The sequence below is a fragment of the Astyanax mexicanus genome, chromosome 14, assembly GCF_023375975.1.
Source record: "Astyanax mexicanus isolate ESR-SI-001 chromosome 14, AstMex3_surface, whole genome shotgun sequence".
In the NCBI taxonomy this organism is placed as follows: Eukaryota; Metazoa; Chordata; class Actinopteri; order Characiformes; family Acestrorhamphidae; genus Astyanax; species Astyanax mexicanus.
In genome coordinates this window covers 41,462,861-41,487,647 of record NC_064421.1, presented here as the reverse complement: position 1 = coordinate 41,487,647, position 24,787 = coordinate 41,462,861, and the positions used below count along the sequence as shown (strand labels likewise).

General features: G+C 38.1%; 2 protein-coding genes across 2 annotated transcripts in view; one reads left to right on the top strand and one right to left on the bottom strand.

Moving 5' to 3' along the window:
• fam167b (family with sequence similarity 167 member B) overlaps nt 1-24,787 on the top strand; it is a 679,430-nt gene that overhangs the window by 450,240 nt on the left and 204,403 nt on the right. The window lies entirely within an intron of this gene.
• The window catches only part of dlgap2a (discs, large (Drosophila) homolog-associated protein 2a), a 257,198-nt gene that overhangs the window by 104,657 nt on the left and 127,754 nt on the right, over nt 1-24,787 (bottom strand). Inside the window, exons 2-3 of the mRNA XM_049463569.1 lie at nt 4,006-4,443; nt 1,835-2,547 (exon numbers count right to left, since the gene is read on the bottom strand). Of these exons, the coding sequence (XP_049319526.1) occupies nt 1,835-2,547; nt 4,006-4,375 (1,083 nt within the window). The 5' untranslated portion in view covers nt 4,376-4,443. The remainder of the gene's footprint in view (nt 1-1,834; nt 2,548-4,005; nt 4,444-24,787) is intronic.

The window sequence follows — 24,787 nt, the reverse complement described above, 5'->3', positions numbered from 1 at the left end:
GTAATAATCAACTTTACTAAGCATTTATAAATCCTTTATAAAGGTAGTCTTATTGTAAATTGGTACCAAATTAAATTTTATGTTATAGCAACTACAGACAACAACTTTATTTTCCTAAAGACAAAGAATAAAAAAAATACATTCAGGTCTCCTAGAATCTCCTGAACATAACATCCAGCCTGTGAAGGTTTCCTATAATATACTTGTATGTAATTTCAAGGTTAATATAGGTATACAAACTATACGGAAATGTACTGCAAAACTGTCCTCACCAGTAGGTAAAAAATAATCGTGACTAATCGACTAATTAAACAAATAATCGGCAGATTAGTCGACTACAAAAATAGTCATTATTTGCAGCCCTAGTGTGAAGCCCCCTCTAATGGGAGCATCCTTAGGGGAAGGCAGTAGTCCTGCCTTGTGATTGGCTGTAATTGGCCTTTCTGAGTCTCTTTATCTGTCTTCCTCTTGATTATATTCCAGAGGTTTTCAATTTGGTCAAATCAATTTGGTAATTTTTTTCCAGAGCTGTATATATATATATATATATATATATATATATATATATATATATATATATATATATATATATGGAGAAAAAGTACTTTTATGAAATCCCAAAAGTACTTTAGTGAAAGTGCAAACTTAAAACAACTCTTGTTATGTACAAGAACTGTAACTATAACACATTACTACCCACGTCTGCCCCTACCCAACCTCCTGATGTACTCAAGATTGACTGAACATGTATAATCTCCTATTACTGACCAAGCTGGACAACAAATAACTGCAGGTCATGAGCCGTGGAGCGTTCTGCTGAGTCAGCACAAGTGATCTAGGGCCTCCCAGCCTGAACTTTTGGCTGCCAGAGGGCGACTCAGCATTAATCCGGGCTCTCCCTGCCTCTTAGCCCTTTCCCTTCCCTGGAGTCCCATGTTGATGCCACTGCTGATTACTCCTACTGAGTGGTCATTCTGTAGTTCTCGAGTGCCACGTAAGCCCTTTTCTGTGTGTGAGTCAGAGGTATTTATGAGCAGACCTTGAAGACTAAAGAGCATGGATGTATCTGTTGGCAGCAGGTTTAACAAGCTAGCTCGTTGGCAGACGAGCTAGCTAAAAACGTCAGGAGGGACCGCGCCGTAATCCTGCAAAGATATGAATAGCTCGGCGAGGTTTTATGACAGAAGCTCACCGAGGTATATTTTAAGCAGTCGTATCCCAAAACTGTACGTCAAGCGATTTGTCTCAGGAGCTGGAAATATTAAGTGTCCTCTGAATAATGAAAGCTGATAACGGTGATGAATTAGCGCATTTTACTACCAAGCGATCCATGCTAATCAATATGCCTCACTGTTAGCAATATTTCTGAACATTAGCACAACTCCTCAGGGCATCCAATCCTCCAGTCCTGCTGGCAGAGCTAATAAATCTGCCCTCAACGGAGGCACCGTATTACCGCTCGACACGAGAAAGTGTCAGACCTCACACTTCATCATCAAGAACACGTACACAATCAGAAAGGCTTTCAGCAACAGCTGGACTGGTAAATTGCTACATTAGAACCAATCTTGGTTGGGAATCAGAAGTGCGCCGTAACCTCTGGGTCACCGCTACGATGCGTTTGGGATACTACAGCCAGATATAAAAGAATATCCACGCATTAAAGGCACAGAAATGGAACAGGACCGTCCTCAAAATGTAATTTCCTCAAATATTACCCAACAAGTTCTCAATCCCAGGTTTTATCCTTCCATTTCCACACACTCTCAGCAGCTTCCCTTTTTCTCCAAAAGCAGAGAAGTTCAACAAATTCAACCAATAAATTGAGACTGACCTGCAGATAATGACAAGGCCTCATGGAGGACTTTAGGTCTTGAGGCATCATAGGTTTCTCCAGGTTGAGCGAGGACTTGCGATAAGCCTCCTTGGCCTGGCTAACAGTCAGCGTGGACCAAGAGCTCCGCTTCATGAACTTGCCCTCGGGAGCCATGCCCATTCCCTCGCAAGCCGAGCACTTGACGTCGTTGTTGCTCTTGGAGGTCTTGAGCGAGAGGTCCCCGAAGTGGCTCTGGACCGAGTCTGGGTAGCAGTGGCTTATGTGATCCACGTGGTGGCGGCTCATGACGCTGGGAGTCCGGTAGGTGCTGTCGCTGTCCAGGTTGTCGTCGGAGCTCCACCAGCCGGCTATCCCTGAGCGGTGCTTGGAGTCGCTCTTGCGCTCCTTGCTTTTGCTCCTCTTGCTGTGTTTATGGTGGCCGTGGTGGTGGCCGTGGTGGTGGTGGCCGGAGTCCGAGCGCGAGTCACCCTTGGTGCCGTTCATCTTGGACGAGCCCTCCAGCGAGTGGGACTTGGTGAAGAGCTTCTGCACGGAGTGCACCAGGTGCCGGATGCGCCCGGGGCTCTCGTTGCGCTGCTCGCTGGTGGTGGTGGTGGTGGAAGTGCGCTGGTACTGCAGCGTGTGGAAGCCATCGCGGTGGATGGGGAGCTGCTTTTCGAACTGGTCCAGGAGGTTGGCTGGAATTCGGTTCATCTTCCCAGAACCTCCACCTACGGGTAGATAACACGGTACAGATTTAAAATAAGAATATTTTTCAGGTTCATATCAAGTGCACTCTGTTCCAAAGTATCCAGACACTTCTTATCTTTGAATTGTAGCCTAATAAAAAGGTTCTGAACCTTCCAGGGCTCTTGGGTAAAGATGTTTCTTTTAAATAAAAGTTTTATAAAGGTTTATACCAGTTTTTTCCCGATTCAAGCTTAAATTCTTCAAATTCAAAGTCAACCGCTTGTAGGTGTTTCTTTATAGAACCTTCAGAAAAGGTTATATATAGTGGAAATAGGGATCCACTCTTGTTAAGAGTTAGAGAACTTTAACCTGGGCACTTTAAGCCCTCTACATATAGTACCAGTCAAAAGTTTGTAGACTCCTTTTCATTTAATGTTTTTATTTTTCCTACATTGTGAATGAATACAGATTATACAGTCATGCAGATTATGAAAGAACACATAACAATTTATGGAAAATCTTCTCATTTGCCATTAAATAATGTCTCCTAGAGAGATTATATATATATATATATATATAGATTGTATCTACCCAGTTTCCTTTATTTTACTTCAATCCTGTATATATGTTGACTGTTATTACTATAATTTTAGGGCCATATCACCCACTTGGGGTGTTCCATATTGTATTCTACACAATAATAACATTTTCTTAAATGTATTTATTGCAAAAATACCCTGAAATATCGGGTAACTCACACTATTCTCATTTCCCATTAAATGATATCTACCAGAGACAGATCATTTAGTTCTGTCCAGAATCATTTAGTTTATTTTAATCTTGAATATATATGTTGGATCATTTACTTTGACTGTTAAAATCTGTTAAAAAAAATCTTAATTAGGGTTGTGCCTTATCATATTGTATACAATAATATTGCCCCAAAAAAATATTTATTTAGTTGCAGTAGTGTATTCCTGAAATATTTTTTACTTTATTCAATGATTTGTCATATCGTCAATAATATCGTTTTAGCAAAAATACCTTGAAATATTGTGATATTATTGCAGAGCCATATAACTCACTTGGGGTGTGCCATGTTGTATTGTATACACAATAATATTTCCAATTTATTTATGTCGTTATCGCAAAAATACTGTGAAATGTGGTGGGATTTTGGGGCCATTTGGGCCCCAAGGTATAAATTGTTGCTGTTTGTAGTAAAAATGGCAATTTACAATGTTCTCATTATTATATCAACTAAAGTTTGGTAAAAATCAAAATCGTCATATCATATGCAATAACATCACCAAATAAATTTTTTAATTCAGTTTGTTTATAAATATATTCTTGAAATTATACATTTTTTATTCAATGTTTTGTGATATTGCCAAGAATATCGTTATTGCAAAAATACCCAGAAATCACCCACCCCTACTGTCGACACACTTTTGGACAGTGTAACAGTAATAGGAACAACAGGTCACTGTATTGATCGCTCCTACCTGCACCACCGCCTCCACCTCCTCCTCCTCCACCTCCCCCTCCTCCGCCACTGTGTCCAGTGGAGCCGTCCTCCCGGGAACTCTCATGATGTGAGCTGTAGTGCATCCTGGGAAAGGTGCTGCTGGAGACGTGGTCTGAGGCCATGGAGACGGGCATCACCATGCACTCGGAGTGGATGGAGCTCCGCGGCGAGCAGCGGTGGTGGTCCATGGGGCAGCTGTCCGTGGGGCTGAGCAGGTACGAGGAGCGGGAGTCCGGGGCGCCATGCTGCAGGTGGTCCAGGGAGTGGTCACAGTCCGTCAGGCCGCAGGTGTGTCCGGGTGTGATGGTCAACTGGGGGCGGCCGCCTGATAGACCTTTCATATTCCTGGGAGGGGAGGGGTAGCTGTCTTCATCGAAGTACTGGATGGGGGACCATGAATACGGCTGGTCTGGAAGTGAGAGAGAGAGAGAGACATGGTCATTGTCTTTATCTGCATGTCTATATAAGCAACAAGTGTAAAACTATTTTTTTAGCATTTAGATTATGTGAAATGAGATGCCCTAGAAAGATAAATGGTTTTTAAGCAACAAAAAAAAAAAGTAACATGTAACAAATAAAATTTGATCCATACGATCAGGGTTTACAATATAGACAACATACAAGTAGTGGTCAGGCAAAGTAGGTAAATATAAGTAAATCCAACAAACAGGTAATCAATAGAAAATGCAAGGCAAAAGACGATAAGCCGTAATACAAAAAGGGTATATATACTAGGGAGGGCAGGTGGAGCCAATTAGTAACTTGGAGAGCGAGAACGCCGTTGCCTAATGTGATCAGTAGAGTTTTGAAAGTGTTTAGCATATTTACATCACAATATATAGTACAAACACTGTGCAAAATATTCAAAATATTTTTCAAAATAAAATTTTAAAGAGCACAATTGACAGAACAATGGATCAGAAGGTGCATCAAAACTGGAAATTGATCATTTTGATGATTTTCTTCTACAAAATGAGCAGTTTCCTCAGGTGACATGGGGAAATGTATTACTCCAAATTATATTAAATTACAATAATTCAGGCGAGGTTCAAATAATGTCCGGTATAATGTTAGAAAGCTTCACCAGATTCGAAATGTCTCAATTTGTGAGAAATAACCCAACATATTTTGACAGTTTCTTTGTTAAATTATCATAATGGCAAAAGACGATAAGCGGTAATATAAAAAGGCTCAGTAACGAGGCAGTAAAAACAATGAAAGGGTATATATACTAGGGAGGGCAGGTGGAGCCAATTAGTAACTTGGAGAGCGAGAACGCCATTACCTAATGTGATCAGTAGAGTTTTGAAAGCGTTTCGCATATTTACATCACAATACATAGAACAAACACTGTGTAAAATATATATTTTTTTTTTCTAAAAATTTTAAAAAGGCGCAGTTGACAGCACAGGCGATCAGAAGGTGCATCAAAACTGGAAATTGATAATTTTGATGATTTTATTCTGCAAAATGAGCAGTTTCCTCAGGTGACATGGGGAAATGTATTACTGCAAATTATATTACATTACAATAATTCAGGCGAGGCTCAAATAATGTCCGGTATAATGTGAGAAAGCTTCACCAGGTAAGAAATTTCTACATTTGTGAGAAATAACACAACATATTTTGATAGTTTCTTTGTTCATTCATCATAATGGCATAAAACGATAAGCGGTAATATACAAAGGGTCAGTAACGAGGCAGTAAAAACAATGAAAGGGTATATATACTAGGGAGGGCAGGTGGAGCCAATTAGTAACTTGGAGAGCGAGAACGTCATTGCCTAATGTGATCAGTAGAGTTTTGGAAGAGTTTAGCATATTTGCAGCACAATACATAGAACAAACACTGTGCAAAATATTAAGTTGGGAATCAGAAGGTGCATCAAAAGTGAAAAATAAAATAACATAGATAACATAAATAATTTTATTCTGCTAAAGGAGTAGTTTCGTCAGGTGACATGGAGAAATATATTTTTCTAAATTATATTATATTACAATAATACAATAAAAATGTGCAGTATAATGTTAGAAGTGCTTCACCAGGTACGTGAAAAATAATAATTTGTGAAAAATAACCCAACATATTTTGATATTTGGAACTCGTCCATATGGACCCCCAGGAATCTAGTGGAGGATACTCTTGCAATTGAAATAAGCCTTTTTTTTCTATTTTTAGTTGTTCAATGTTACTGAATGTTACTGATTTTTATACCAGACAGACAGAGAGAGAGAGAAAGAGAGAGAGAGATAGTCAAAACTGGACTCCACTTGTGGTCATTAATATTCAGCTGCTACCTCCAGGTTGCCTGTTCTTGTTAGGTAAAATAAAACAACAATAAAACACCAAACCCCCGATTTGACTAATTAGGAATTATTCCTGCCTCAGCCGGAGCTTCAGCTCATTAGACACATCGAGTGCACCGGTGCACGGGTGGAACAAATACCTGCAAGAAAGCGCTGCCCTGAAGGACAGAGTTAAACAGCGCTGGTGCCGTCAGACGGAGGCAGAAGGCATGACGTTAAAAAAAGGCAAGTATGCATGAGGGATGGGTGCGAGAGCGCGCGAGGGAAAGATCAGGTAGTGCACACAGTTCTCCCTGCCTCTCAGAAAAAAAAGATTGTGTGTACCAAAATATCCCATCTCCCCTTTCAGCTCTGCGTTCACCTCCGTTCCTCTCATGAGCAGCAGTTGTTTGTACACAGCGTTCGCAGCTGAACTGCCCGAGCAATTTTTTAAATGGCATAATCGCTGCAGTTTCCCGCAAAAACAGGAGTTTTATTTTTTATAAAATCACAACATGACAGAAGCTGAGGCCGAGCCCTTCCTCGCGAGGCGTCCCGCGGACAGCTAGCAGCTAGCGTTTCCATTTATCCAATGCAAAGTAAAATAATAGCCTATCATTTCGGCACTGCCGAGCCATCCGTCAAAGCCAGCTTTAGAGGGAGAGTTCTCTGAGGTGCGTCAGGAGTCGTCCTTGGGAGCCGGAGCTCCGAGATTAAAACTGCATTTTCTGGAACCTTTCGGCAAGGACAGATACCAGGACCCGACCTGTAACTTAATCCAACAGAGACGCTTGTGTTTCGATCTCACTATGGAAAAAAAAAATAAAATCTGCCTGGCTTTCTCAGGCTTGCAGAGCTTGTTATGCTGATTTACTAGATTACCGTCCAGTATATTGTACACTGTAAAAAAAAAAAAAACTTAAAATTGTTCTGCTTAATGTTATTTGTAAGTAAGCTAAATGAGAAATATTGAATTGCACCCTAAAATATAGCAAACTAATCACCCCAACTTACTTTATTAAGTTTCTTGTTAAAAGTTGGTCCAAATAAATAATCTGTGTTGGCAAAATTTACTTATTGTAGTTGAACCCTAGTCGAGGCCATGCCAACTACTCTGCACTACTGCACATGCTCAGTTTGACCCTTTTATGATTGGGGTCTATGGAGCAATGTTAATCACACTATTTGCATATTGGGCGTGTCCTTCTACCTCTCATTCACCATCAGTGTGTAAGCATTCTCCACAAGATAGCTGCCTTCTCTTGGAATTTGCTGGAATCTGTTATAAAATAATAACTGCCTGGCCTCAGTGTTGAAGCTCGTAAGAGCAGGTTACTATATTCTGTGTTGCCAAGTCAGTCTGGTTACATTTGCATTAATTGCAAAGGTTTAACATAACTGACAATAAGGTGGATATGTGATAGTCATAAATTCCAATTACCCAGTTGCTATATTAAACTAACAAAAGTATAGCGCTGCACCCACTAAATGATTTTGATTCATGTAAAAAATTTTATTGGTGCAACTTATTTTTTTTAGTTGGTCCTAAAGGATGGTCAGCAAAACTTGCGATACACATTTTGTAGAATTTAAATCAGGCCAACAAAAGACACAAATTACATTTTAAAGTTGGTGAGATTTAATATTTAAAGTTTTAATACATTTGATCTGGGCTAAAGATTTCTGGTTGGCACAACTGCATGTTTTTTTTTTTTTTTCTCAAAACTCAAAAATGTAGTGCAGTAAGTTGCCTTAATATTTTGAGTTTTATAAACTTTTTTATTTTTACAGTGTAGTAATTTTTATGTTTTTGAGTGTTTTTGATGGTTTGCCTCACCTGCTATCAATATATATATATATTTTTTGGCACTTGACAGTCTTTTGACACTGTTTTGCTCTTATTCAGTGTGGGCATACATTTTGCTAATATTACTTTTATATTTTTTACACTTACTTTTTCAGCTAACTGATCATTTATCAGTTTTAAAATCTGTTTTTTTTTTACTTGTTTTAGCGCTTTTTAAAACATGCTGATCCACAGCATAGAGGCTACAAAACTCAGTTTCACTATGCAGTTTTTCAACACACCTTAATCACCTAAATATCTAAAATAACTATTTTTAACCCCTTAACAGGCCAGGACTTTTTGTCAATTGTCTGCCTGACATTACATCACTAAATCTTGACCTTGTGGAATGTTACAGTTTTTGTGGACAGTTTTTTGTGTGGTTGTTTCACAATAACTGAATTTTTGTTTATTATTTACTATTATTAATTTTTATTTTTTTATTACATAACAGCTTTTTGAATCCTTGAGCTCACCAGCAACCCAATGTATTAAAAAAAACTAAAACTGATACTAGAATTTGAAAACTATTTAAAACTAAAAACTAAAAAAAAAACAGTGAAAATGAAATAACATAAATTATAACTATGATAAAAAATGTAACTATTTTAACCCTGGACCCAGCCAATAACTTTCCAAAGAAGATGATGCAGACCAACACACACATTGGGCAGCATGGGAATGCCATATTCAATGATTAGCCTCTAAAGTATCTACAGTAAATTATCTCATCATTAGATTCTGTGTTCCTGATTAAAACAACTTACAAGCACTTGCATCATAAAAAAACATGAAATCTGATGTTGGGGAATATTGTCTCCAGCTAATAATCTTTGATCAGTTTGATCATATTAAACCTGCGAGCTTGTCTAGCCAACTTGAGTTCTTTTTTATTTAAGCAGCTGTTTTTGGCCATGTTTTCAGTTCTAGTGTGTTCTAACGTCCCTCACCGACACCACCATTCCCTTTCCAACAAGATCTCACTCTGAACTAACTTCAAAACTTGAGAGCTCTGCAAGTGGATGTGCTGTAGAGAGATCTAGCTCTATAAACCAAACAGTTTCACAGTGTCTCACTTCAGTATTATAAAGTAAAGTAATGTGAAGACAGTCAACAGTGCACCATGCAGCTTGATTCAGGGAGCGTTAATGTGTCTTTGCTATCATAACGACAGGAAATGCACACCTTACTCGACTCGAAACGTGCAAAAGGGAAGTACTAAATCTCTTAATTAATACTGGGTGTGTTTTGGGCGTAACATGCAAAAAAAAAAAAAAACAATCAGCATGGCTCTTTCTATTCCCCTTAAGAGCCAAGTGTGCTTGGATTTTGGCGGATTGGTATTTTAATGGCACAGGGCTTCTGCACATTTTAGCAGAGGAGAATGATGAATTGTTATTTATGGGAACAGCAGTGTTATTAGAAATGGCTGAAATAACAAAAAAAAAACAAAACAAAAAAAAAACAGAAAAGATGCAGAGCTTTCAGACCTCAAATAATGCAAAGAAAACAAGTTCATATTCATAAAGGTTTAAGAGTTTTCATGCATCTTGGCATGTTCTCCTCCACCAGTCTTACACACTGCTTTTGGATAACTTTATGCTGCTTTACTCCTGGTGCAAACATTCAAGCAGTTCAGTTTGTTTTGATGGCTTGTGATCATCCTTCATCTTTCTCTTGATTATATTCCAGAGGTTTTACATCATCATTACTTATTTTTATTATATATATATTCTTATATTTATATTACTTATAACATCATTAATATTGTTTTATTTTCCCATCACTGGAACATAATAAGGTCTGAAAGGGTTAAATTGTAAAATTTATGCTAAAAAATACACAGATCTAAAATGCTAAATAAGCTCTATGTGTCCTAGGAAATATATGGTGTGGTGTTCAGTGTTGGGCACATTAAAGTAATTAGTTATAGTTACTAGTTACTCCTCCAAAAAAGTAACTAAAAGTTGCTAACGGAGTTACTACACTATAAAAGTAACTAGTTACCAGTAAAAGTAACTATTGCGTTACTATTGCGTTACGTGCCAGTAAAGGGGTGTCGGAAATGGTAACGGTGTTATAGTTACAAACCTGACTTTTAACATAACAATAAACAGAATAAAGAATAAAATAATATTGCTGATCCCTTAAATCAGCTAAACATGCAGGTCAGTATCCTCTGCTGAAACGCACAAAAGCGCAGCGCTGTTAAGATATGAATGTGCCAAAGTCAGAGCTCACCTGGCTCTTAAAGCTAATGGCAAGGGACACACCAATTTGTTGATTTCATGTCACGCCCAAAACACACCCATGATTAATTAAAAGAATCAGTACAGGCTTTTTGTGGGTTCCAAGCTGCTCAAGGCGTATTTTTTGTGTCCTAATGATACCAAACACACATTGACATGACTTAAATTAAGCTGCACAATTGACGTATCCCTCATAGATCACTAAAATAGGGCCCTGAATGTTTTAACTTTGTTCTCCGCAAGAGGAAGTAGCTAAGGCTTGATTCTTTGATTTCATGTGTCATTTTTAATGTAATATTCAATCTTCAATGTTTTTTTCTGTTGTTAAACAAATGTTTTAAATTAAAAAGTGTCCTTAATCAAACTTTATCACACCCTGAACATCTCAACTCTGTGGAGGTACATGTGAAGACGGCACATTCTCGCTAGAAACACTATTTTCAGAGCCGAGTAAAAGACTGAGAAAACTCACAGGTACATTCTGTATATTCATGACTCTGCGGATGTGGATCTTTTTCCAATCCACCAAATCCCTGACCTTCACAGCTAAATGTGAGCAAATATAGATCATGGATTAGTGGCGGCAATGAAAGGTAGAGGTCACGATTTCTACCAAAATCTCAGTGGTGGTCTCTAGACAACTACATGTGTCTACTGATGAGTTCATATTCCCAGGCTAGAGGGTCTTTAATCTGATTTTTTGGGGGTTTTTTGCACAAAAGTGACACAGGCCAAATTTTTTTTAGGGCTGTGTAGTGTTGGTACCACTGGGTGTAATTCTTTGTTTGTTTTTGGGTTAGTGTCCTGTAGGAAGGCAGGGTTGGACATTCAACTCCGTCCCCCATTCAGCCCCGCCCCTCGTTATGACACAAGCCATGCCCTCGTTACATCCAAGCTCGTGTCTGTGACCTATTATATTTCTATTATATTCCTATTCCTATTATATATATATATATTATATGTACTAATTCATCTGTCGGCCATTTTTCTGTGAGTGTCCAAGTAGAGGTGTAATTACAATGTAATAAACCCCACATTGCCCCACATGCATTATAATTTATAGTAAACCTTTGATAAGCAACATGGGTCAAAGTGACCCGGCTTTAGTGATATTAACGTGACATTATCTTTGCAATAATGTAATTTAATCATTCAGAATTTAAGATATTCATCAATTAACTTGTTTGTAATCATAGTAGATCCTTATTTTATTTGTACTTTGCTTACTTTTTGAATAAAAGCTCTTTTTGAATCACTACCCCTCTAATGCGCAACATGGGTCAAAAATGACCCGCGTTAATTTTCTATGTAACTTCCCGTGTGTGTAAAACTGATGTAGAAATGCAAAGCTGCTTCTTCATAAAGTAATAAAGGAGAATAAAAATCAAGATTTGTGCTAAAGAAACCCTCAGCCATACATGATCCATTCCCAAACCAACTCAAGAGCGATTCTGTTTGTGGTGAAAATATGACCCAACCTTAATATCTAACTCAACTATCAAATATATATATACACTTCTCATGTTTGAGATAAACGGCTGTTCAGGTTCATCTTCTGGTTCTGACCAATAAGTGGTTTGTAGTGATGCACAAGAGAAAACTCTTATAAACTGATTCGGAACAGAGAAAAAACTACAAGTGTGAAAAAAACCCTAACTTTAGGCCAAAATTGCATCCAAAGAAATCAAACCAGGAGACCAAGAATTTCAGTCCATGGAAAGCACTTGTCTGTGAAATTACAGGTGTTCTTAAGACACCACCACACCTAATCCAGCTCCCGAGCTCATGAGTGGTTGAGGAGACACTTACACTAAACATATCTGCAGTCCACTAGTCTAGAAGTCCATTATAAGATCCATCCAGTCCATTGGTTCCACTGCCAGTCTTTGTGCGGTCCTAAAACCCTGACTGACCACAGTGTAGCCTTTATGACCAGCTGTAAAATCAAAGCCCTGCGACTCGCCGGCTGGATTTATTTGATCTGCCCCGCTTCCCGCTCACCGCACAGAGACAAAGTCTAAAGGACATTTTGCCCTCCTTATCGTATTAGCATTTAAATAGCAGTACATCCACCGCGACTGAGTCTGACAGTCACCAAGCACCGTCCTCATTTGGCTCCGGTAACAGAACTCGCAAAACAAAGTTAATAGATAATCAGGCCCGGAACAAACTCCAGAGCTAAACAATATAACCTTCAGAGCTGGCGAAGCCCGGGTTAGAATGAGGAATATAAAATCTCCAGCCTTTTGTGCATCTATTGTTCCGCATCGATAAGCCCCCGTGAAGCATCCGCGCAAAATCACAATGGAGCCAGAAGATTGCCAATGTAGCAACATCAGATTTGATTCATACTGACATATGAGGTACTTCCTTTTCTGCATGGATTCTTCTATTCATAAGCTCTTTTTTTTTTCTCTTCCACCGTGGAAAGTGCCTTTACTTGGTTTTGTACAAGCGGTAAGACCCAATTAATCACTCCTAATTAAGTTGCGTCTTCTGTTTAGCCTGATCTTTAGAGAAGAGGAAATCACACCTACTGACTGACCCTATGTTAAAACATGCATGCGCTAGGAGACATATTTTCTCATAAGTTAAGAAGTGCTGAAGATGCAATAAAGATGCAATCATAGGGTCCTATCTCGCACCCTCCTGCGCAAGGTGTGTCGGGATGCTCATTGCTATCTTACAATTATCAAAGCTCTAGACAAACAGTCTATTTTCACACCTTACATATGTTCCATTGTCACTAGGGGTGTGACGAGACACTAATATCAGGAGACGAGACACGATACTGGGTTCACGAGAACCAGACGAGACGAGATTTAAAAATAAAATTTTAAAGAAAACGTCAAAAATAAAAAATGGCTTGAAAACTAGAGTTTTATTTGACAAAATCATAAAACGCAAACTTAACAGACTGTTTTTCTCACACATTGATTCTATTAGAAATAGAAATAAGAATAAAAAATAAAAATAAAACTTTTCTAGGTCTTATATAGTGCAAACAATAAGTGCAAACCACAACCAGTCATATTAAGACTATGGTTTGTGTTTTTATCTCCTAAATATCTTGTAATTTAACTATGCAGAACCATAACCAGTCATATTAAGACTATGCTTGAAGTGCAAACAGAGACAGAACATGTTTTTAATACAATACAGAGCTAAGGGATTAGTACAGCTGTCTATGAAACAGTCACGTGTAGGATTTACTTACAGTATTTACATATGGTTTGTGTCTTGTTGGTCACTCTGTTACCGTTTATTGTTTCCACTGGAGCCAAAATGCAGCCAGACATACAACTTAAAAGTAGCAGAAGCATCTTCTATACAAATCCTGAATTATCCTCCTTTGCTGAGAGCTGCTCTCACTGCTCAGCCACCATAATCTATTGCTATCGCTACTGGGTTGCCAGATCCCTCTTAAAAAGTCCACACTTAACTTGTTTTTTTGCCCCGCGAGACAGGTTTAAGCCTGACGAGAAATATCGTCTGTTTTAATCTCGCAAGATCTTGTACACAAGATCTCGTCACACCCCTAATTGTCACTGTTTATTAAAAGATTTTAAGTTAAAGAGGACGAGAAAATGCGATCACTTTGGGTATAAAAACTCTGCAAGTTAAAATAGTTCCATTGCTGCGCTGTTTGTTTTGTACGCGCTGCATCGTTGCTAGGTTACCTGTAATACATGGAGAGTTTTGGTAACAGTGCATTACCGGCTGATAACGGCACACATAGAACACCTCTTAGCCAATCGGATTGCAGGATCGGAACTAACTGTGGTATACAGTAATTAGCTTTTTTTTTTTTAACTGTTCTGATAACATTGCTGCAACACCACTTAAATCAATGTGTTTAAATGTGTTGTTAGTTTTGGGGAATGTTACTTTAAAATTTTACATAATGTTGTTATTCGTCTAGCTTGGAAACATTATGTGAGAAATGTTCTAATAATGATGTGATGCAAACCTTATTTTGTTGGCAGTGGCAGTGGGTCCAGCAAAACTAGGCTAGCCTGTTTTTTTCCTGTTTTTCACAAAGGTCTGTCTGTGACCTTTTTCATAAACTGGAACAATCTCTGCACCTCCCTGATAAAGCAAAAGAATAAACAGCAGAAGAAAATCCAGCGCAGAACAGTGACTCATTTGGTTAAACCACAATTTAACAGAAACAAATTACCTGAAATGTCAGACTGGGTGGACATTTTTCATTACAGTCATCACAGCATTGAAGATTGTTCTTCAGCATTCTTTAGCATTCCTCAGCCTCAATCCAAACAAACCCCTCCTACAACTCAAATAGACCTAATTACTGAATACTGTTCTCCTCAATTACCCAACCCAACACATTGAGACTCTTCCTAACACTAGTATTACCCCAGGACAGAGTATAATACCAGGGTGAAGACTCCTGCTTCTCTCCACCTGTTCATTCTTAGGATGCGTCCAAAAACCCCAAAACTTCCTCCTTTTCCTCCTCTTTTCACCTGTCCAAATACCGTAGGAGACAATAGAAGCCAAGGCTTCTATATTTATTCTTCAGTCTCTGGACTGAACGATACACAGAACAGACCCCAAACTGACATCATTCTCGGTCACAATCACATGATATAGCACATGGCACTTCAAGCAAGTTTATCACCGGAATATTGATTTCACCTGTTCACCACCATATACAGCTCTGAAAAAAATGAAGACACCACTTCAGTTTTGACTCTGATTTTGCTATTTATAGGTGATATATGTTTGAATACAATGAACATTTTTGTTTTATTCTATAAACTACAAACAACATTCCTCCCAAATTCCAAATAAAAACATTGTCATTTAGAGCATTTATTTGCAGAAAATTTGCAGAAATGTCTAAAATAAAAAAAAAAGATGCAGAGCTTTCAGACCATGCAAAGAAAACAAGTTTATGAAGGTTTAAAAATTAAAAAATCAATATTTGGTGGAATAACCCTGGTCTTTAATTACAGTTGGCATGTCCTCCTCCACCAGTCTTACACACTGCTTTTGGATAACTTTATGCTGCTTTACTCCTGCTGCAAAAATTCAAGCAGTTCAGTTTGGTTTGATGGCTTGTGATCATCCATCTTCCTCTTGATTATATTCCAGAAGTTTTTTTTTATTTGGTAAAATCAAAGAAACTTATCATTTTTAAGTGGTCTCTTATTATTTTTTTCTCAGAGCTGTATGTTGTACCGTCATATGATTGTTGTATTATTTGTAAATATATACAATTTAAAAAAATAATATATTAATACATAATTGATTTATTTCAAATGTGTGCTCATGTGGGCGTGGCCAAAAGTGATGGCACTCCAAAATCCCTAAGAGTCTTCCTGGGTAGAATACCCTGGTGTATCCTTGTATCCTCAGCTGAATGTTAAAGAGAGTTTTAAGCGACATCTTTCATCTTCTCCCGTATTTGGACAGGCGGCAAATTGGTGCCACGAAATCAGTTTCTGGTTCACGGAGGAGAGAAGGAGAAATCGGTAGAAAAAAGAGGGTACCACTTTAAAATAAGACTACCTTTATAAGGGTTTATAAGTGGTTTACAATTAGTTTATTAATGGTTACTAATTAGGTTGTAAATGCCTTAAAATCATTAATAATCAGTTATAACACATACGTAGAAAGGTCAACAATATAGATGGCTGTGTAATATAGTTCACTATTTGACAAACAACAGGTCATTGTTGCCCTTTCTACGTATGTGTTATAACTGATTATTAATCAATTAATATTTAAGGCATTTACAACCTAATTAGTAACCATTAATAAACTAGTTGTAAACTGTTTATAAACCCTTTATATAGGTAGTCTTATCTTACAGTGGTACCAGTTTCTGCAGTTTCTAAATGCAGTCTGGGTATCCGGAACATTTAGAGGAAAACCCCAGATTTCCAGCTCTTATACATAAGCTAACAGATGCCTGTGCTGATCAACATCACCCTGGGAATGATGTAGGGAGAAAGCATAGCTGTGACATTCGAACTTGCAATCTTCAGATCATACACACTAAGAAAAGTAGGTACAGATTTGTACTTAAAAGAGTACAAAGCTTGTCGCTGGGGCTGTACCTTATATTGTATATATATGTACTTATAATATATAAGTCCTTTTTTGTACCCATGTTTTTTGTGCCAGTAAATATTATCAAAATTATAAACATTACCATTAACTAAATATGGCTCAAAAACTTGATGATCCAAAATGGTCTGGCTTTCAAATAAAAAATGTGCAATTTAAATATATATTGTTTATTAGTACAATGATACAGAATACTGATTGTACCCTTTGTCTGGTTAAATGGTACAAATCTATACTTATTGCTGTTAGGAATGACTTTGTACTTCAAAGGGAACAAATCTGACCCTGTAAAGACCAATATTGTACCTTTGAGGGTACAATTATGAAGAGTGTTCCTTTGAGTACAAAAAAGTACTCATATCGTACCTCTGTTTTTTACTGTAGTGTAGTTACTTTGCCACTCTGAGCGCCGAACACTCCATGCTTTCATATGTGAGTCAGAAGGTTTCTTACAGCAGTAAATTCATCTCTAACTGAAGAAAGAGGAGCAGAATTGGGCAGACTCCGTTCTCAGCGAGTTCAGACACTCTGCCTTTTGTTCCAAACACTCCCTGGAGGCTAATTAGGGTTCAGAGGAAGTGTTGACCTGTAATGAGTTCTTTAGGTCAGGTCAGCTTCCACCTAATGATGCTAAATGATGCCTGAACTTCCGAGAAACTGAAAGTGAGCAACTTTACTCTACTGTAGGATGAGCACACATCCTCTTTTTACTGAACTTTACTGGAAATAAAGAAAAAAAATGGAGAGAATTAGTCTATTGTGTAAAATGATTGGAATTTTGCATTAATTTCACATTAGCGTTTGGTTAGATTGATTTATCTATTTATTTTCAATTTTTTCCCATTTTCTCCCCAATTTACACGGCCTTCCACTCACTAGGACTCCCCCTATGACTAGTGATGCCCCAACACACCAGGAGAGTGAAGACTAGCACATGCCTCTTCCGATACATGTGAAGTCAGCCACTGCTTCTTTTCGAGCTGCTGTTGATGCAGCATTGCCGAATAGTAGCATCACAGCGTGCTCGGAGGAAAGCACAGCAACTCAGTTCTGATACATCAGCTCACAGACGCCCTGTGTTGCAGACATCACCCAAGGAGTGATGTGGGGAGAGAGCGCCATCTACCCACCCAGAGGGAGCAGGGCCAATTTTGCTCTCTCTGAGCGCCGGCAGCTTGATGGTAAAGCATTTGATTTTGATACTGTAATGAAATCACATCCACATTTATTCACATGTAAGAGGCCTCACTCATACTGTAATTAACACAACTAAAAAAAAACAAAAAACCTCCTGTTACCTTTAAATGTAATAATACCTTTTATCTTTGGGGTCAGTAATTTTACTCTTCTGAAAAATATTATATAATAATTAAAATGACCAAGTTACTAAAGTTTATATTACATTAGTGCTGGGCAGTATGGAGAAAAATGCATATCACAATATTTTTCAAGATTCTGACAGTTACACCGCATATCAATTTATTATTATTATTTAATATTTTTTGCATCACAAACCAATTAATATAGGATGGATCCTTCGTTTCCGAGGAAAAGAAGGCTGCATTCGTCGGCCGCATTCGAAGGAGTCTTTGAAATGGGACAGCCTAGTCGCACCACGGTGACGTAATCAGCCTTCAAATGAGTCCTTCGAAGGATGCAGCCCCTGAATTGGGACACACCTATAGATTTACAGTGTGTCCCAATTCAGGGGCTGCATCCTTCGAAGAACTCTTTTCCTCGTAAACGAAGGATGCGCCAGGTGTATCCTTCACAGCCTACAGTATCCCAAGATTCATTGCGTGCCTGCTTATTTCAGCACGAAAAAGGCGGAGTCAGCAGAGGAGTCGGCTGTATTATGTAGTATATGTAGTATTATGTAGTTTATAGATTTATGAATACTTGATTCTCTTTTTTCCAACTTCACTGCAAACGGGAATTGGGATACACCTCATGGTTTGACTGGGCTGCATGCGCTTCTCTGACGGTGCTGTTCCGTACTGCGCTCCATAGCACCTCTAGAGGTATGGCGGTATGAGAGAAACGCATTCCGGTATACTGCCCAACACTGTATTACTTCTAACTGTAGATTTTTTTACAAAAATAAAACATTTGCAATTAACGGCTTAACAGCTTAAAAGCCGCCTCCAGCCAGTTGTTTGAGAACCTTGCTAACGGGTAAGAATTGGCCACGACTGCACTGCAGAAAAAGCTACTGGAGTAATTGCATTGATTTCACTTGAGCTAGTGGCTACCTGAGTTAACCCAATTAGCTCACACTGAACATTAGATTACATTAGCGAAATTAGCTCGCTAACAGCCACTTGCAGCACAACATTTACTGTATGCAATGCAACGGCGTCAGATTTAATAAAGAGCCGTGTGCCGAGTGTTTATTAGTCTAAAAAAATCAATATAGAAAGATAACAATGAAAGAAAGAAAGATTTGTCAGCAAAGATGCAAAATGCTTCTTGTTGGATCATAAGTGGATTATTAAAAGTGGTGTTTTTTTTACCCTCAAACAGTTTTTAATAATATAACTAGCTCAAGAAACAAGGGAATTCTAGTCTATTAGATAAAAAAAAGGCAAATATCTCCCAACTCTCGAAAAAACATAAGCAGCACTTTGTCCAAACTCATGCTCAGAGGGAACAGGGTCAGTAAACAAGCCGATCGATAAGGCCTGCTTGATTATCCATCTCCCCAAAGGTTAAGTGCCGTCTCCAAGGAATGCTGCCTTTTTATTCGAAAATCAAAGAGGGGAAATGGTGTCCTTAACCCCCAGAGGCAGTGACAAAGAATCGGGCTATTGGATCTGGATCCGGTCTGTAGATAAAGCTCACAGGGCCAGTTGGCAGTGCCAGCAGAGCCCACCCAGCAAGAGCATTAGCAGAACTAAAAAAAAAAAAAAACGTTGTATATACAATAGTGTACTGTAGCAATATTACTGTAATAATAAAGAAAACTATGAGCTACGAGCTTTGAGTGGTCCAGTGGACTAAGTTGCAATCACTATCATCAGAGGATTCATTCTTTTTTTTTTTATCTTATTTTCTCTCCAAGTTACAAGGCCAATTATGCCCCAACACAAGGTGGGTAAAGACATGTGAAGTCAGCCACCGCCTCTTTTCAAACATTACCGATTAGCATCACAGCGCGCTTGGAAAAGAGCACAGCGACTCGGTTCTGATACATCAGCTCACAGACACCTTATTCTGATCGACATCACTCTTTGAAATTATGAAGGAAAAGAGCGCCATCTACCCACCCAGAGAGAGCAAGACCAATCGGCCACTCTCAGAGCTCCAGTAGCCGATGGCAAGCAAGATAAATGGGATTCGAACCGGCGATTTTCAGATCCTGGTGGCAGCCCTCATATAAAAGCGTTTTTTTAAATGTTCGAATGGTTAGAAGGGTTTCAGATATTAATAGACAAAAATATAGTTTAAAGCAGGGGTTGGAGATAGGTGGCCTGCATGAAGCATTAAAACATCTGGCCTGTGAGGTTGTTTGACATGTAATGAACAACAATGAAAAATAAAAAAAATAATAAAATGTTTCTCTGGGGAGCTTTTGTTTACATTACTCTCCTGTCTCCCTGTCGCGCTCAGTGTAGCTTTAGTTTCCCCTTGTTCTTGTGCTCCCTATCTCCTTCTAAGGGCATTTTTTTCCCGCCCGTGTCCCAATTTACTGGCCGGGGCAGCGGTAGTGTACTGGACCATGACCCTGACAATATGGGTTCAATCCTGCGTCATGAGGAGCGATGTGTTTATTTATTTTTTTTATTTTTACCTGCTTTGAGATCAACTGTTCTGCAATTGGGTTCAACAACCCTCTGGGCTGGAGAGCTACTAGTCTGTAGCACTTCATCCCATTACACTACATTGTCCAAAACAGAATTTTTACAAACTTAATTGCCGATCCCTGGTTTAGAGTTTAGTGGCTCTTTAAGGAAGCTGGTCATGGTCATAGACCAGGTAGATCACTAAACTCAAACACTTGGTTATTGTATAGTTGGCCATGGTAGCTATACTCAAACTTATCACACATGTAACCTAAGCAGCTAAACTACTGTAAGAAACTAGCCTGCAGTGATGGTATAGTTACTTTGAAAAATAGTAATCTGATTACTCCTTTAAAAAGCAACTTAGTTACTTTATGGATTACTGGATTTTAAAAGTAACTAAGTTACTTTACAAGTTACATTATTAGTTACTTTCAGCAGCTGCAGACACCACCTCCCGCCACGGCGCCGCCTTAACATAAAAACTATAACCAGTTTTGCCAATACTCCCTTTATTGGAAAATGCGTTATTTATCAGCAATAATGTATCTCTATTTGACATTTGAGTTGAACTATTTCCTGAAAAAAACATGTTTTTTATCAAAATAAAAGACCATTTCTCTTGAATTAGCTTAACATAAATATTTTTTTTTTACAAAAAATAAAATATGGTCTTTCTTGATTTCACTTAACATAAATACTTGTTTTTATAAACAGAAATATAAAATAAAGAAAGTCTTTCTTGACCTGAAATATTTAACACTGTAAATCTGAACATTGAACCTGTTGTTCTCTGCAGGGCAGCAAAGGAGTGGTTTTATAAAACAAAACTGTGTATATGGTTTATATGGTCTAGGCCAGGGATCACATATATGCGGACTGCGGTCCGGGTCCGGACCCAGACGTTGTCCAATCCGGACCCAAACCAATAAACTACTGAGAAGGATTTAATTCTGACAGCGTTCATTTAAAGCACCGGAACTTTTCTTGTCTTTACGGTATATGCGCTCTGCGGCCCGGGAACTTGCAGACCAATCACATGTGGTGTAAAAATCTTCAAACGCTCTCCTCGGCCAATCAGATCTGTGCAGATCGCTGCCCTGGCTAGTGAATTGGGATGCGGCCGGGAAAAAAAATGCCTTTATAAAGAGATAGGGAGCCCAAGAACTGGAGGAAAAACGAGAACGGGCGGAAACTAAAGACAAGCCGAGCGCAAGAGAGAGAGAGAGAGTGAAACAGGGGAGTGCAGTGAGTAAACCAATGGTTGTATCTCATTAACAGAACCAAGACGCGTGTGATTTGGGGGGGGAGAGCGGAGGGGGGATGGGGAATGGGAGCTCGTTGTGTGTGTGTGTCTGTGTGTGTGTGTGAGGTGGAGAGAGAGAGAGTAACGCACAGTGTAACTTTAAGTAACTTTAATCTGATTACTGGATTGGAAATAGTAACGCGTTAGATTACTCGTTACCGGAAAAAAGGGTCAGATTAGAGTAACGCGTTACTGACATCACTGCTAACCAGCCACAAATATCATGCTGTAATTTTACTCCATCTCCGCTTCCAAATCATGTGGGATAAAAGAAAGAATGGGAGGAAAAATGGACAGAAGAAAGACTTGAAAAAGTGATGGAAGAAAGACTTGACTCAGGTCCTTCTCCTGCCGCCCAGGGCACCATATCTGCCAGGAGGCGTCGATGAAGTTCTCGCGAGGTAAGGGAGCAAAGCCCTTGAGATATAAGAGCTATATCTGAAAAGCTTAACTTAAAAAGAAGAAGAAGAAAAAGCTGATGAGACACGAGCTTTTAAATGCACAGTGCCGAGTCAGCGAGAAGAATGCCCCACAAAGGAGAGGAGGGAGCATCTTTTTATTTATTGGGTAGAGCTTTTTCACATCAAAACGCCCTTCAACACGCAGCGCTGCGAGAGAGAGCGACTTGTGCCATTATGTTCTCCAGCCTTTGTTAGTTTAGCAGTGTTAAAAAAAAAAAGTTTATTAAGGGGAAATGTCTTTATTTCTCTTAAAGGAATACTTTCAGCATAAATGCAAACGGAGCTAAAATAAAGGAACGCTTCTGGGACTGGAGAGTGGATTTACCTCAACTGTATAATTACTAAACGACCTCAACCGGTCATCATTCATTGTTAGCACTGTTAGCATTGTCAGCTTTTTTGGGGAGGGAAGAAAGAAGTGTTCCTTTAGGACCTGAGGGAGAACATTCAGTACAGCTGACCTTCCCAAAAAGACACATCATCACTAAGTCTTAATACATACACTGAAAAAAATGATACTTTGGACCAACTTAAAAAAATTACTCTAATTTGTTACAGCTAAATGTATTAATTTTTCTCAAATTATATTTATAATTTGGTTGAAATTTCATATTTTAATTCAAATTCAATAAAAAAAAAATATCTTTATCCAAAGCGAAAAATTACTTCCCAACAAATTAAAAAGATCCTTTATTCCAAAGACCACATATTGCTACTTTACTTTGTTACAACTTATTTTTTTATTTTGGAGAAAACTAATATTTAATATTAAATTCAAGTAGGCTTTTTACTTTAGACTAAACTAATAAAAATACTCTAATTTTGTTACAGTCAATTTTATTAACTTGTCTCAAGTTAATTTTCTGATTCAGTACAAATTAAAAATATTAATCACACCCTATTCAATACTCTTTCTTTAGTCACAAGCATAAAACTTACAAAGAAAATAACCCATACGTTTTTCCAACTTAATTTCTTCCATTACCCAATTGACATTTCTTTCAAAGATGTAGTTACCACAAACAGACAGAAATAGAGAGTAAAAGACCCTGTTTACTGTAGTGACTTTTTAAAACATGCACCAGCATTACAGTAAGCCCAAAAGCAAATAAAATAATCAAAAACAAAAAAATAAAAAATAATATACTGCCTTTCTAATAAAAAGGCCAGTATGGCTGTAAACATTCACATAAAAGGTAGTGCTTTATGGCCTTTTTACTGTTTAGATTCCCTAATAAAATTTTGAAACAAGGTAGTTTAACAAAAAACACTTTAAACAAATGACATGCTTGTTTCACTTTTTTCAGTGTAGTGAGCTGCCTTGTGCTGCCTACTGCCTACATAGTGTCACGTCCTGGCCTTGTCTCACGTCTCTGTGTGTTTTCCCCATGTGACCCCTGCTCCTCTGTGTCTCCTGTCTCAGTAGTTTTCCACCATGTGTCTCATTTGTAGCTCCGCCCCTTCCCCAGGTGTTTCCACTTCTAGTGTGTTTCCTGTTTGGTTAAATAGATCCCCTGTGCCACTTGTCCTTCGTCGGTCTTTGCACCTTCCTCTGTTGTTTTGTCACTCCTCGTTTTCTCTTGTTAATTCTCCTCGTTCCCTAATTCCTTACTCTGTGTTTTTCTCTGTTTTTGCCTTGTTTATATATTTAGTTTATTTCCTTGTTTATTTCTTGTATATATTTCCCTGCCCTGTTTAGCTTGTTTATTATTATTATCCCTAGTTGGTTTGGTTTATGTTCTTTAGTTTCTCTCGTTTGTTTTGGTTTTTGGTTATTAGTTTATCTATTTTCAGTTATTTAGTTTATTCCCCAGTTCCTTGTATATCTCTCCCTGTTTTATGTTTACGTGTTTACTCGTTTCTCGTTTCTTTGTTTATTTATATATATATTTATAAAATTTCTTTCTAACCTGCACTTACGTCCGTCTCCTCGTCTCCCTGCCTGGGTCATCCTGACACATAGCTACATAGGTAGCTGTTTAAGTAAGCAACATTTTACCCATAAATAAAACTTATAAACTGAATGCACTCTAAAAAAAAATGTATGAAGATAGCAAATTTAACTTATAATTTGTTGTGTGTGTTTTTTTTTTTACAAAATAAGTAAGTAAGCAACTAAAAGGTGATTTTTTTTTTAGTAAAATCAATGTGTTACCTAACTTTCTTACTACAGGAAAACCATTAAATATGACTAAATAAAGAGGAACTAAACCCTAAATGATATTTCTTTCATTTATAGCTGGTTTATTTTATTTGTTTATTTAATCCTGTTCCAAGTTTCTATAAACCTTAAAAAAAATGCTTTTATTTTGGTAACTTTTATCTCTGCATGGTCCGCACAAGTTAAACTGTGCCATAGGCGAGGATTTTAGGTCACACTTAAAATATTCATGTTTTAATCCATATAACCGCCCTCCTGGTGACATCCAACCATCTGTATCTTACAGCTATCAGAGGCACACTGCTCAGCTTTTCTCTGCTACACGCCTAAACCCATACATCACCCAGTGTCACTCCCAAACTATTCCTCCCAATTAGTTTTTTTTTGTTGTTTTTTTTAGCATTTTTCAAATGTGAAAATTTGAAGTGGAGACAGCTAAAATCAGGGGGGTTTTAGTTAGTAAGTTGTAATTGTGCACATTGTGTTCTTTGTAAAAACACAAAGAAATGTAATAAATAAGTAGTATTTTATATATAAAATATATAATATTAGGATATTTATGACAGT